Genomic DNA, 15,569 nt, shown 5'->3' with positions numbered 1-15,569 from the left:
CTACAGAAATTTTAGATTCTGGACAAAATAAACCTCTCTTGCTTTTATCTCATAGTGTGGACGATGTTCTAAAGTGTAGACAATGTCCTCCTTACCCCTGTATTCTGATTTACCTTAGTCGCAACCTGAGCGGCTTCATTCTTATCTCTACTTGAAGACTGATCTCTTTTGCAGTTTCTTTAACAGTTGTAGTATGTGGCAATGCTGACACAATGCTGAGTCTCAGGTGTCACACAGGTATCCAAAGTTCCAGGAAGATACCAGATTATACATATATACCACCGTCTCTCAAAATTTAGAAATAACAATTACTGTTTTAGACTAAATGTGTCTAAGAGCTTACAATCTAAGCCCCAATTTTCTTTTAAGTGTTTTCTAAATGAGACCATACAATATTGCTCTTTTGTTTCTGGCTTGTTTTGCATCAAATAGTGTCCCCCAGGTTTATTCACAGCATTGCATGACTCACAGCTTTCCTTAGTGTAGCAGCACAATATTTGCTCATATGTATACACCACATTTTGCCATTTTACTTCTCAGTGTATCCTTCAGCCATCTCCATCCATTTGGCTCATATATAATGTCCAAAGTCAACAGTCCATCAATACTCTCAATTTTAGACAATTTTCATTGCTACCACAAGAAAAATAACTGATATGTATACCCTTACCAGATAGAAAATCCAAACCTGGCCTTAACTCTTGTACCCTCCTGCTCCCCTGGTTATTTACCCCATGGTATCGCTGTGATACTGTTGATGTCTTCCTGTTATCACAGCCCATAGCGTGCAATGACAGTTTTCCCTATACCCCGATATTATTTACTCTTAGTATAAGATTCTTTTGAAGTAATTCATATTTTTTTGTATTTGTAGTGTTAATCAGTGGGATACATGGCTCTATTCAACCCTTTTCAATCATGTTCACCTTCAATGTAGCATTACTTATAGACTCACTAAAGAACCGCTTTCCTTCTATCCATTTCCTTATATTTAAGTTCAACCTCATTAGCTAACCGTTCACCCATCTCTAGCTTCCGTGTATCTCTAGGGCCCCTGTATTCTGTATTACAAGCCTCTGAGTTTACCTTTCCGAAGGCCATAAAAGTGAAATCATATAGTGTCTATCGTTGTATTCTAGCTCATTTTACTTAGCATTATGTCCTGAAGGTTCATCCATGTTATCGTGTTTTCAGGACATCATTTCATCTTACCGCCGCATAATATTCCATCGTATGTATATACCACAGTTTGTTTATCTACTTTTCTGTTGATGAACACATCTCTTAATGTGCTTTTTAGCCATTTGTATTTGCTCTTTGAAAAAATATCTGTTCATATCTTTACTGGCTTTATAATTGGGTTGTTTGTTCTTTTATTGTTGAGTTGTATGATTTCTTTAATGTATATAGAATATCAAACCTTTATCTGATACATGATTTCCAAATATTTTCTCCCTTGAGTTGGCTGCCTCTTACTTAACCTTTTGACAAAGTCTTTTGAGGCACAAAAGCATTTGATTTTGAGGAGTTCCCATTTATCTATTTTCTTTTGTTGCTTGTGCTTTTGGTGTAAAGTTTAGGAAGCTACCTTTTATTACTAGGAATTGAAGATGTTTCCTTCTATTTTCTTCTAGGAGTTTTTTGGTACTTGTTCTTATATTTAGGGCTTTGATCCACTTTGAGTTAAGTTTTGTATAGAGTATAAGGTAAGGGTGCTTTTTCATTTTTTCACTATTGATATCCAGTTCTTGTATGCCCATTTATTGAAAAGATTATTCTGTCCCAGTTCTGTGGATTTGGGGGCTTGTCAAAGATCAGTTGAGCATAGATTCGATGGTCTGTTTCTGTGCTCTTGATTTGATTCCATTGGTCAGTACTTCTATTTCTGTGCCACTACTATGCTGTTTTGAATACTGTGGCTTGATAATAAGCTTTAAAATCAGGAAATGTTAATTCTCCCACTTCGTTCTTTTTAAGGATATTTTTTATCCATTTGGGTTTTCTTTCCTTTCCAGATGAATTTGATAACTAGCTTTTCCAAGTCTTCAAAGTAGGTTGTTGGAATTTTAATTGGTATTGTGTTGAATCTGTAGATCAATTTGGGTAGAATTGGTTTCTTAACTATATTTAACTTTTCTATCCATGGAAATGTCTTTCCACCTGTTTAGATCTTCTTTGATTTCTTTTAGCAGTGTTATTTAGTTTTTTGTGTATAGGTCCATTATAGCCTGGTTAGGTTTATTCCTAGATACTTGATTATTTTAGTTGCCATTTTGAATGCAGTTTTTTCCTTACTTGTCTCCTCAGTTAGGTCATTGCTTGTGTATAGAAACATTACTGATTTTTGCACATTAATCTTATATTCTGCCGTTTTGCTGAATTTGTTTTTTAGCTCAAGAAGCTTTGTTGTAGATTTCTGAGGATTTTCTAATATAGTACCATGTCATCTGCAAATAATGATATTTTTCTTCTTTTACAATTTGGATGCTTTTATTTCTTTTTCCTACCTGATTGCTCTAGCTAGAACTTCTAATATGATGTTGAATAGTAGTGGTGACAGAGGGTATGCTTGTCTGATTCCTGATCTTAGGAGAAAAGCTTTCAGTCTCTCAACATTGAATACAGTACCATCTATATATATTTTTTCACATATGCCCTTTATCATATTGAGGAGGTTACTTTTGATTCTTTTGGAGTGTTTTTATCAGAAAAGGATGTTGGGTTTTGTTGAATGCTTTTTCAGCATCAGTTGAGATGATGTGATTTTTCCCTTCCTGTGTGTTAAAATGCTGTATGAATATTTATTGATTTTTCTTGTGTTGAATCGCCTTTCCATTCCTAGTATAAACCCCGTGGTTGTGGTGTATAATTCGTTTAACATGTCATTGAATTTGATTTGCTAGCATTTTGTTGAGAATTTTTGCATCTATATTCATTAGGAAGATTGGCCTGGGGTTTTTCCTATAGTGTCTTTACCTGGTTCTGGTATTAAAGTGATGTTAGCTTCATAAAACGAGTTACGTAGTTTTCCTTTTTCCTCAAATGTTTGAAAGAGTTTGAGCAGGATTGGTGTTAGTTCTTTGTGGAATGTTTGATAAAATTCCCATGTGAAGCCATCTGGCCCTGGGTTTTTCTTTGTACTAAGATTTTTGTTGACTGAATCTCTTTACCTGTGATTGATTTGTTGAGATATTTTTTTCTTCTCGTGTCAGTGTAGCTTGTTCACATTTCTAGGAATTTATTCGTTTCATCTTGGTTTTCTAGTTTGTTGGCATATAGTTCGTAAGATTTTTTTTTTAATTTCTTCAGGGTCTGTGGTAATGACCCCTTCTCATTTCTGATTTTGTGTATTCATATCTTCTCTCTCTCTCTTTTTTTTTTGTCAGCCTAACTATGGATCCATTGATCTTACTGATTTTCTCAAATAACCATTTATTGGTTCTTTCTGTTTTTCTTTTGGTCTCCAGTTCATTTAATCTGCTTTAATCTTTGTTATTTCTCTTCTTCTAGTTGCTTTGGGTTTAGTTTGCTGTTCTTTCTCAAGTTCCTCCAGGTGAGCAATTAAGTCCTTGATTTTTGCAATTTTTTCTTTTTTAATATAGGCATTTAGGGCAATAAATTTCCCTCTTAGCACTGCCTTTGCCACATCCCATAAGTTCTAATATGTTGTATTCTCATACATTCTTCATCTCCAGATGGCTGCCAGTTTTTCAAGCTATTTCTTCTTTGACCTGGTTGTTTAAGAGTGTGTTATTTAATCTCCATAAATCTGTGAAAATTCTGTTTCTTTGGTGGTTATTGATTTCCAGCTTCGTTTCATTGTTATCAGAGAAAGTGCTTTGAATAATTTCAGTCTTGTTAAATTTTAAAGACCTGTTTGTGCCCCAGCGAATGATCTATCCTGGAGAACATTCTGTGAGCACCGAAGAAGAATGTACACACTGGTGTTTTGGGGTATATGTCTGTTAGGTCTGTTTCATTTATCAAATTATTCAAGTTCTCTATTTCCTTGTTTATCCTGTGTGGTTGTTCTGTCTATAGATGAGTATGGTATATTAAATTCTCCCACTATTATTGTTGAAATGTCTCTCGCTCCCTTCAGTTTTGCTAATGTTTGCCTCATGTAGTTTGGAGCTCCTTGACTGGAAGCATACACAGTCTTGGTGAATTGTCCCTTTTATTAATATGTAGCTTCCGTCTTTATCTCTTACGACATCTCTACATTTAAAGTCTGTTTGTCTGATATTATTATAGTTACTCTTGCTGTCTTTTGGTTACAGCCTGCAGGAAACATCTTTTTCCATCCTTTCACTTTCATACTGTTTGTGTCCTTGGGTCTAAGATGAGTCTCTTGTATGCAGCATATAGATGGATCATATTTCTTAATCCATTCTGCCAGTTTGTATCATTTAATTGGTGAATATAGTCTGTTTGACATTCAAAGTTATTACTGTACAGGCATTTCTTGAATCTACCATCTTATCCTTTGGTTTTTGTTTGCCAGATCTGTATATTCTTCTTCTTCTTTCTCTTTTTATCCCTTACTGGTACTCTTCAATTCCGTGCCCTCCTCTAGACCTCCCTCCTGTCTGCTTTTTACAGCCGACAGAGCTCCCTTAGTGTTTCTTGTAGGGTTGGTCTCTCGTTGATAAATTCTTTCAGCCTTGTCTGTCTGTAAAAATTTTAATCTTTCCCTCACTTCTTTTTTTTTTTTCTCATCTGTCCATACTCTGGATAAAAGGAGCATCAGACTCAAAGTTTTCATAATCACACAGTCACATTGTAAAAGCTATACTGTCTTCAAGAATCAAGGCTACTGGAACACAGTTCAGCAGTTTCAGGTACTTCTCTCTAGCCACTCCAGTACACCATAAACCAAAAAGGGATATTTATATAATGTGTAAGAATAACCTCCAGGATAACCTCAAAACTCTGTTTGAAATCTCAGCCACTGAGACTTAATTTTGTCTCATTCTCTCTTCCCCTATTTTGGTCAAGAAGGCTTTTTATTCCAGTGATGTCAGGTTCTGGCTCATCCCCAGAAGTTAGGTCTCACCTTGCCAGAAAGATTTACACCCCTGGGAGTCATATCCCATATAGGGAGAGGGCAGTGAGTTCACCTGCTGATTTGGCTTAGAGAGGCCACATCTGAGCAACAGGAGAGGCTCTCTGGGGGTGGCTCTTAGGCTTAGCCTCTCCTTTGCAGGTGTAAGTTTCAGAGGGGTGAGCCCCAAGAGTGAGGGCTCAGCCTATTCACTTGGTTGTCCTCTCTCCTTCCAAGAACATCAGGAATTCTCCAGGTGGGGAAGTTGAATATTTCCTTCTTTCTCCGCAGTCCCTCAAGGGAACTCTGCAAATACTTTTTTATTCTCTTCCCAAATGACTCTGGGATGTGTTACCTCCCTCCCTTGTGGAGGGCAGTTTGGCTGGGTACAGAATTCTTGAGTGAGTCTTTCTCTTTCAGAATCTTAAATCTGTCATACCACTGCCTTCTTGCCTCTGGGTACCTGTTGCATAGCCCAAACACAGTATTATTTGATTTCCCTTGAATGTAGTAGGTTGTTTTTCTCTTGCCGCTTTCAGGATTTTCTGCTTCTCCTACATTTGGCAGACTGATTAGTATGTTTCTTGGAGTAGGTCTGTTTGGATTTATTCCATTTGGGGTTTGTTGGGCTTCTTTGATGTGCTTATTTATGTCTTTTGTAAGGGTTGGAGAGTTTTCCCAATTATCTCCTCAACTATTATTCATAGCCCTTTGCTCTTCTCTCCTTCTGGGGCCACACCGATTCTCCTGTTTATGCTCTCCATGCTGTCCCTCATTTCCCTGAATTCCAATGCAGGTTTTGCCATTTGTTCTTTTGTGTGTTTGAAATCAATTTTCCTGTCCTCTAGTTCTTACTCTTTCTTCTCCCTCTAGCATGTTTTTGATTTGGTCTAATGTTTCTTTCACTCTGATATCTACTATTTTTCTGTTGCTTCAAACATTCTTTATGCTCTTCTGTTGCCTTCTTGATCTCCTTTATGCCATTAGCCAACCCATTGAATTTATTTAGTAGAGTTGTCTGAACGTCTTTCATTAGTTGTTAGAAATTCTGTGTTGCTGCTGGTGTTTTAATTTAGTCGTTAGTCTAGGCTTTCTCTGTCTACATCTTCTTACACTTTGTGGTTTTCTGTTGACATCCAGGTATTTAATTGTCTTGATAGGGTTGTTTTGGAAGTTGATTTTCCTTAGTCATCTAAGGTTTTGTATTTGTGGGTCACAGAGGTGCAGTGGTGGGGCGCAGCAGGGGATAGGCATGGGGTGGGGGTGGTACCAGGAGTGTGGAGTGTAGGGGAGTGGTGCGGTTGCTGTGGTGGTTGGGTGCAACTGGGGCAGGGCATGGCATGGGGGCACAGAGGCAGGGTGTGGCGGGAGGCAGATCGCAAGGGCTGTGGTGTATGGGGTGTGGGGAATGAAAGGGCACAGCCTGCGTGCGTAGAGCAGGTGTGCAGGTAGTGCATTGATGTGTGTGTGTGTGAGCTGGGTATGGGATTCGTGAGGGTCAGTGCACAGGGTCTGGGGCACAGGGTTCAAGATGCAGGTGGGCAGGGCATGGGTGCTTGCATATACATGTGGGTGGGGCCACTGGGGGCACCGGGGGCGGGGCTGTGGTTGTGGTAAAGGGGTCAGGGTGGCAGTGTGCAGGGGTGGGGGTGGGGTATAGTGTGCATGTTCACCTGGTGTGGGTCGTGGGTGTGCAGGTCATGTGGGGCCAGCGTGGGGGTTGTGGGATTCAAGTGTGTGGGGCACAGGGGCACCAGGGCACATGTGTGCTTGGGTGTAGTGTGTTTAAGAGAGTGACTTGACTTCTATCCTCATCCCTGTCTCCATGTCTATTCACTCCCGAGGGCTCTAGGCCTTCCTTTGGAAAGGCGTGTCACCAGCTGGACATCTCCAGTTCTCTGTCTCCCATTTCTTCACCTTTTTTCCTCCAGGACCACCCTATGTGGTGTAGAAGACCCTCTCAGGTCATTTGCACCCTAGAATTGCTATCCCTGTCGTTTTTCTCTGACTTTTCTAGCTACTCCTTGGAGCAGAGGTGAACTGCACCTAGTCTACCATCTACCCGAAGTCTCATAAATTCACTCTTTATCGTCCTTAATTATGTAGGTCATGGGTTGGCAGAGTTTTTCCTAATGGACCATATAGCATACATTTTTGGTTATATAAGTATTTAAATAACCATTTATAGTTAGCCATTTTTAACTGTGTAGTAGTTAGGTTCACCTGTCAGCCTGGCCAGGTGGTGGTGCCCCCCTTGTTCCATTGCAGCCCGATCATCAGCATGTGAAATTCATCCCTGGCAGATTCCATCTGCAATCGGCTAAGGGGAGGGCGTTCCCCAGCAAGTGAGGGTTAGTTTAATTACCTGGCCTTCAAGGAGAGTCAGAAGAGAGAGAAGGAGCCTGGCACAGACCAGCACAACTTTGCTCAGTGCTCAGAGCTGACTCAGGTTTAGACGTTTGTAGATGCAGAAAGGAGTCATCCTGGGGGAAACGTTTTGAACCCAGAACCCAGGAGGGAAAGCCAGCAGACGTCATTTGTGCCTTCTGTGTGAGAGAAAGCCAGAGGAGAGCCAGCTGCCTTGGCTCCAAAGAACTGTACATTTGTAACTAAGTAAATCCCCTCTATAAAAGCCAGTCCATTTGTGGTTAAGTGTCTTCTGGCAGCATTGGCAAACTAAAAGAAACTGTAAATACTGTTCTTTAGCTCAGGGCCGTTAAAAATAGGCAGCTGCAGAAAAGCATGTAGCCGTATTTGGTGCTTCATTTATCTCGTTTAACTTCTACCCAGGTAATTGTTGAGATCTGCTGATTTTTATTTTTCTTGGGAAATGTGTCCTTTCTCCCTCCTTTGATTACATCTTAGACTCTGATGACTGGGTGGTGTTTCAGCAGTCACAGTCCAGCCCTGCAACCTGGCATGGGCTCCTCAGCAGCATCCCTGCAAAGTGGTTTTTCCTTACACAAGCTTATACCCTTCATTTATGGAAAATAAATTTCTTCCTGAGGGAATTCATTTTGCCTTGGGACCCCACTGACTTTTAGAAGGAACTAAAGCTATTCCCTAATGACTTTCTCGCGGTAGTTTGAGTTTTTCCCCTGGAGCCTCCCCCGTGTGTTGGGTCTTCTCGTGCTTGTCCATCTAGCTGGTCAGCATCCTTCTCAGAATGTGCGCAGACTGAGCCTCAGTTTCTGTTACTTTTGAAGTGTTTCACCCGAAAGTGAACATTCCTTTTCAGCCTGGTTTAGTCTTTACAGGGAGAACAGACTCTTCATTCTGCGAGTGCTTGCTGTGTACCTGCTGTGTGCCAGCTATTGGTCTCGGCACTGGAGACACAGCATTGAATAGAGAGACGAAAATCCCTGCCCTCTCTGTGGAGTTTACATCTTGGCAGAGGGAGACAGACAATAAACAGAACAGACAAGTGAACTGTGTAGTTTGTAGAACTACATAGATTTTTTTTTTGTGGAGGAAAATTGAGCATGGGAAACAGGAGAGGAAATGTGGGGGGGAGGGTTGGATGCAGTTCTAGATAGGGTGGTAAGGGATGGCCTCTCAGAGCAGGAGATTTTTGAGTGAAAATTTGACAAAGGTGAGGGTATCTGAAGAAAGGGTGATCATGTGAGATGAAGCAGGCAGGGCACAGACCCTGGGGCAGGAGTGTGTCTGGCAAGTGTGAAGAAGAGCCAAGGGGTCAGTGTGGCCAAGAATGAGTGAGGGAGAGAATCGCAGATGAGCCCAGGGAAGTAGTGGTGGGGACGAGCCCTGGGAGCTGTGACCAGGACTTTGGCCTTACATTGGAGTGTGACGAGGAGCCTTTGGAGGAATAACGCGATCTGACTCCCAGTCTAAAGCAGCCTGGCTGCTGTGGTGGGAGTAGTTGTGCTAAGACCGTCGTGGTTCTGGCAAGTGGAGGAGTGCACCTGGGCGACGTGTTGAAGGTGCTGAGAAATGGGCATATTGGATTTTGCATGTTGGGAAGATCATCTTTGTTATCTTTTTAATTCTAGTTATTCACCTTCTGTTCAAAAGAAGAATGCGATGGAAATGCAGTATGGCCCAGCACATTTTTGACTCAGGCTGAACTCAGTGTCAACTAAAACTCCTAAGTCTTATTTAAAAATGTATATGTGCTAATGTTCAAACACCTCTTTTAATTTATGCTTGTGTAGTTGGTTTTAGTGCCAAGTTAACAATCTTACCTTAAGACCCATTTTTTGCAAGATTCTATTTTGCTAGATTTGATTCATTGCTATAAACAGTCAAAAATGTGAGGAATTCTTATTCTCTTATATAAGCTAATAGGTCTAGCTTTTTTTCTTTCTTTCTTTCTAAATTTCCTTTTCTCCACTGCTTACCTACTATAATTTTTTTTTTGCTTGGGCAGGCACCAGGAGTCGAACCCAGGTCTCCGGCATGGCAGGCAAGAAGTCTGCCTGCTGAGCCACTGTGGCCTGCCTTACCTACTATAATTTTATTGTGCATTTGAGACCCTTGCCCGGAATTGACATCCACCTTGCCAGCCTTCTGCCCTGTCTCTTATTTTCCACAGTTCCTGAATGTCAGCGGCAAGTTTGGTGATCTCACTTGTCCCCATCATTGTAGAATTTTCTCCCAAGTGGGCTGCATGTCCTCACTCTCCCTCCATTTAATGTGCTCTGTTCAGCATTACCTTATGAATCCTGGGATGCTGTTGTCATTGTGACTCTTAATGAGCCATAAAGTCTACAGTGGCACCCTGCTGTTAGCATAAATCGTCCGCATGAGTTTCCAGAACCCCTTTCCAGAACCCCTTTGTCTGGTTACCTTTTTTCCTACTACTCACCATTCCTGAATGTTTTGCCCTAGTTAAATCACTCTAAAAATTTTCTTATCTCAAACTTGTCCATGTTTGCTCCTACATCTGTGAATTTCCATTATTCAGTCATCTTCTCCTCTTAGATCTAGCTCAGATGGCACTGCTTCTGTGAAACATTCCGCATTTCTGCTGGCCACATGCATCTCTCCTTTGCTGTTATAAAATTTAACATTTAATTATACAGCAATTCGCATTGTTTCCCTTTTATTGTGTGTTATTTTTATCTCCTCCAATGACCTGTTTTTGAGACCATGCATTTTATTACTGTAATATCTCTAAAGGTTGTGCCCGACGCCGTGCCAGACACCTGGCTAAGTTTTCATTTAACATTTGTAATATTTATTGTATTATTTATTGTAGTTGAAGATGCCCATGCTGAAATGTTTAAAGGAAACAGCAAACAGACAGTTTGGAGGGGCTATTTGGTATGTTATTTTAAATTTAATTGTATCTTTTTCAGTATACAAAAATAAAAGTGAGAGTAATAAAGTTATTTACTTTGAGAGGCTTTTTAATCTTTTCTTTTTCTTTAAGGCTAGCTTTCTAGTATTAATCAGTGGTGATTTACATCATCTTGCCATTCTTACTCTGAAGTTTATACTATTGCAGTAGCTCTTTACTAGTTTTCTCAGCTGAATGTTTTTATCAGCTACATCTTGCTGTAGTGAGTTGTGTCTTCTTTCCGTTCTTTTAGACAACAGATAAAGAAGTACCTGGGTTGGTGCTAATGCAAGATCTGGCTTTCCTAAGTGGATTCCCACCGACATTCAAGGAAACAAATCAACTAAGAACAAAATTACCAGAAAATCTTTCTTCTAAAATAAAACTGGTAAGAGCATAGAAAATAGAGTACTTGATATGGCGTTTCTCATTTAATGTCGCCCATTTTGTTCAGAATACAGCCAGCAATCACGAGAAGTGAAGAGGTTCTCTATTCTGCCATAATGTGTTGTCATAAAGGCAGATCTTTATGGAAAGTTCCTACTCAGAACTTCTTGCTGTTGCTTTGGGCAAGATTCTAAGAGTCTTATTTGGTTTTCTGATTCCCCAGATATAGAAGCAGGATATATTTGTTTAACAAATGAGCTAATACTTTGTGTCAGGTGCTGTTATAGCTGCTGGGAATACAGAGGTGGAAAAAACAAACAAAATCTGTCATGAGACTTACAGTGTAAGGAAGTAGAAGCATGGACGGAGGAGATGGGGGAAATCAGAAGTGTAGTACGTACACCATACTCCAACACGCATGCTTACTAAAAGCTTTCATTCCAAAAGGGCATATTCTGCAGATATTTGGAAAGTTCACTGTGAAACCTTCATTTGTTAAGCTAGTTGAGGCATTAACATACTGAGAATGCATAGCTTTAAAGTCTCCAGGGGCCATTGTTATGTTGACCTTGGAGGCTGATCCCTGACCTTTTCCTTAATGTTTATTGTTTTCAGAACCATTTGCATGATTGATTGCTGGCACAGTCCTTGTGAGTGCTTTCTATTTGGCATTATGTCTGTAGTCTTTTGACAGAAGACATCCCTATCTTTTCTCTTAGAATAGAGGGCATTAAGTTCTTGGCTCAGAATTTATTTGTTAGGCTCTGTTTTCCTGATTCTACAAGGAAATGCTCTTTAAGTTCTACCACTGGTCTTAGCTTGACACCTGTTTATTTTTAAGTTCTACCCATTCTTACTTCCTTCTCTTGTATATCATTTAACAATTCGGCGTATAAAAGGGTGAGATAGAGAAAGTGGTGGTGGGGGCAGTGACTGGGGGGTTCTTATTTAGTTCATATCTTGGCCTTATTTTTTTATACACCCCACCCCCAGTTGTCTTTAACTTGTATTTCTCCGTAAGTGTTTCAATACTTTAAGATGCCTTGAACAGTGTTATCTTTGTAATACACTGGTAATATGAATGACATTTATTCTCTTTTTTCGTATTTTTCCCCATAGCCTTTTCTTGGTACCTGTAAATTGTCAGAGTCCACCTAGATTACGGTTGAATTTTTTTTAAGAGAAGTTGTAGGTTTACAGAAAAAAATCATACAGAAAATACAGGCTTGTTATTAACACATTGTATTAACGGGGTACATTTGTTAAAATTGATAAGAAAACATTTTTATAATGGTACTATTATATGAATTTGTTCTTTGAAAATGCAGTTGTTTTATTTGTTTGTTTGTTTGTTTGGCATGAACAGGCTCCGGAAATTGAACCCAGGTCTCTGGCATGGCAGGCGAGGATTCTGCCACTGAGCCACCATTGTACCATGAATTTGTTCTTAACCTACAGTTATTTTAAGAATAGATAATTATATCCCTCCTGCCCCTGAGTTAATTTCAATACAGATTTGTACAGATAAAATCATAGATTTGCATTGCTTTCAGCTCGCATTTATTTGGCTTCTTGGCTTCCTGGCTGTTGGTTCCAGAATTATAGACACATACATATCTGTACTGTTTGATGGGCAGCTGAAATTCTTTATTCAGAAATAATGGCATGATTCTATTTGTGTAATTCCAACCATCATGAAATTTTTTAAAACTTTATTTTATTGTATAATATACATACAAAGCAAAGTAATAAAAAAGCAGTAGTTTTCAAAGCACTGTTCAACAAGTAGCTACAGGACAGATCCCAGAGTTTTTCATGGGCTACCATATCATCCTCTCAGATTTTTCCTTCTAGCTGCTCTAGAATATAGGAGGCTAGAAGGAATAAATATTTATTTATCATCACAGTCGACTTTTTGTGTGTGTGTGAAAAATAACATATATACAAAAATGCAATGAATTTCAAAGCACAGTACGATTAGTTATAGAACAAATTTCAGAGTTTGGTATGGGTTACAATTCCATGATTTTAGGTTTTTACTTTTAGCTGCTCTAGGATACTGGAGTCTAACAGATATTTCAGTTTAATATTTCAGCAATCATATTCGTTTGTTAAACTCTACCTTCTTTGTGTAACTCCATCATCACCTTCGATCTCTTTATCCCACTCTTTATGAGTTCTAACTTTTTCATGTTGAAAGGGTCTGTAAATAATATGGGGTAGGGAGATGAAACTAGCTGATATTCTGGAGAGGCTGGGCCCGCTGGGTTTCAGGACTTATCTGGACCAGGGACCCATCTGGAGGTTGTAGGTTTCTGGAAAGTTACCCTAGTGCATGGAACCCATGATGATTTTTAAAGAAAAGAAGGTTCAGTACACTTCGCCATTCTCCACTCAGTTTTGACTATCCCATGTCTCTGCCTGCTGCAGCCCCACCCTCACCAGTGCCGACTGCTTTTGTTGCATCTTCTGGTGTATGGGTACATGCTGCCAAGAATACCAGTCCCAAGTAGTGGTTCACCTTCCAGCAAACGTGTTTTTGGGTAGCCTGGCAGGGTATGTGGAAGAGAACTAGAATGGGGTAGGTAAGTTGATCTTAATGAAGAGCCGGGACTGGCTCCATGTGTGATAGTCTTCCCCTCCATGACCCACCTGCTGAGGGTCGGTTTGGATTCCCAGGCTGGTCTGCGTGGAGGCCAGTGCCTCCTCCGAGGGTCCAGCTAGTATCCATTTACTGCAATTTGTTTGCTTGATTCCAACCATCTGATTGACTTCAGGAACTGGGACTTCTGATTTTTAGAGGCTAGAGAGAAAATGAGAAAGAGGAAGCACCCGGGGAGTATGCCTACATTCAAGCCCAGTTCTTCAAGCGGTTTTCTTTCCTCTGGTTCTACTTTCTGGTTTTATTATGAGTATTCTGAGACTGAAATTTCCTATTATTGGGTTCCCAGTCCATTTAGATAATAAGTGTTTATTAAATGCCTACTTGAGCCAGGGGCTGTGCTTGGAATAACCCAGTGAATAAAAGCACTTAAATAATGTATGAATTCCAAATAGAAGTTTATGCTGAATAGCCTGTGAGCCCTGGGGTGCAGATGTATATCAGGAAGTCTTTGCAGGGAACAGAGTGGGAAGCAGAGGGGATATCCTGAGCAGAGGACTAGAGGTTGGAAAGTAAAAGGTGTTTTCGGGGAACCCAGGGCAGTGTTCCTGGAAGCCAGAGAGCAGGCAGGGACTTTGCTGGCGATGACACTGGGGAGATAGGCTGAAAGCATATTGAGAAAGCTCTTGCGGACCATGCCGAGGAGCCTGGACTCTACCCTGGAGGCAGGGAGAATCTTGCGTTGGAGGAGGACAGGCTCTGATCTTGTTTCTGAAGAGCATGCCAGGGAGGGTGTGGCAGGTAGACTAGGGTTAGATAAGAGGAGGCTGGAGGCAGGAAAACCTGTTCAGCCATTGCTGCTTTCGCCCAGCAAAACATTAGGGTTTTCAACAGGTGCTTGACAGTGGGATTGCAAATGATGTAAATGGTTCCGGGAGCATCACCAAGTCACCCACCTGGTGACTTACTGGCTGTTGAGGGAGAGGGAAGGAAAAATGAAAGGGGAGTGGGCATTTCTGGTGAAGGTGGTGATGACAGTCAACCATGTGCCGAGTTTCAGTGGAGAAGTGGGTTTTTGAAAGGAAACCTGGAGCCCGATTTGGGCTGTGTTGTATTGGTGGTGCTTTGTGACATGTGGGAGAAGAGGGGCTGGAGCCCAGAATGCAACAGCAGCTCCACCCGCCTCCCTCCAGCTGCTGTGGGGGACACCTGCTGCCCTGTGGTCCCTGAGCCTCCAAGCCCCGCTGAGAGCTTCTCAGGGCCTGTTGTTCACCTTTGTGCCTTGTTGTACCTTGGCGCCTGGCACTGGGGTATGCCAGGGGAATACCTGCAGATGGACCCAGCATGGAAAGGCTGTGCTGCAAACATTCACTTTAAGAAAGTAGCCTGAGAACAGTAGAACTTTTAATTAGAATATTCTCATAATAAGTAGCATTTTTAGTTTTAAGTGGTCCTACACATTTTATATTAACATACTCAGATCTTGCCCTGGTAGCGAATGATCACTTTTAGAATTGAAAAATGAAGATTATTTATACCACTTTTTACGTTCTTACGTGTTATGTCTTGGCCAGTACATTACTGAGTTCAAATTTGTGAAAGAGTACCCCTGCCTTATTTGATACAGTATATAAAGTATAAAGTGTTATTTTGGTTCCAGTATATACAAGCAGTATCTAGAAGCCCAGCTGTTAAGTATCAAGAATAAAGGCCTTGAAATCTAACTTCTGATTTCTGTTATTCCATTGAAACAGCTCTCATTAAGGTTTGCTTAGCCAACCCATTGTTTTCTTGTCTCTTAAGTTTTTTTTTTACAGTTTTATTTATTTATACTCAAGAAGTTGGGGCTTTATAGTGTATGCCCCTTACTTTTGAAACCTTTTTATTTTTATTTATTTATTTATTATTATTTATTTTTAATACAATTTCATTGAGAGAGATTCACATATCAAATAATCATCTAGAGAACACAATCAGTAGTTCACTGTATCATTATATAGTTGTACGTACATCACAATAGAGTTTTGTTTGGTTTTTTTACATGGGTAACACCGGGAATCGAACCCAGGTCTCCGCATAGCAGGCGAAAACTCTGCTGCTGAGCCACTGTGGCCCGCCCCACAATAGATTTTTGAACATTTTCATTACCCCCAAATCAATAAAAATAAAAGTAAAAAAAGACCTAAAACATCCCATGACCCCATCCCCCCCAATTATTTATGTCTTTTTTTTTGTTT

The 15,569-nt window shown here is 40.4% G+C and overlaps 1 protein-coding gene across 2 annotated transcripts in view; it reads left to right on the top strand.

Annotated features, from left to right (window-relative positions):
- The window catches only part of GNPTAB (N-acetylglucosamine-1-phosphate transferase subunits alpha and beta), a 127,229-nt gene that overhangs the window by 64,565 nt on the left and 47,095 nt on the right, over window positions 1-15,569 (top strand). For both annotated transcript variants that reach the window (XM_077111788.1, XM_077111789.1), the window contains exons 6-7: window positions 10,263-10,327; window positions 10,597-10,731. In XM_077111788.1, coding sequence (XP_076967903.1) covers window positions 10,263-10,327; window positions 10,597-10,731 — 200 coding nt within the window. The remainder of the gene's footprint in view (window positions 1-10,262; window positions 10,328-10,596; window positions 10,732-15,569) is intronic.

This window comes from Tamandua tetradactyla, chromosome 7 (genome assembly GCF_023851605.1).
Source record: "Tamandua tetradactyla isolate mTamTet1 chromosome 7, mTamTet1.pri, whole genome shotgun sequence".
In the NCBI taxonomy this organism is placed as follows: domain Eukaryota; kingdom Metazoa; phylum Chordata; class Mammalia; order Pilosa; family Myrmecophagidae; genus Tamandua; species Tamandua tetradactyla.
Note: the sequence above shows the minus strand (reverse complement) of the source record. Positions and strands in the feature narration are given on the sequence as shown.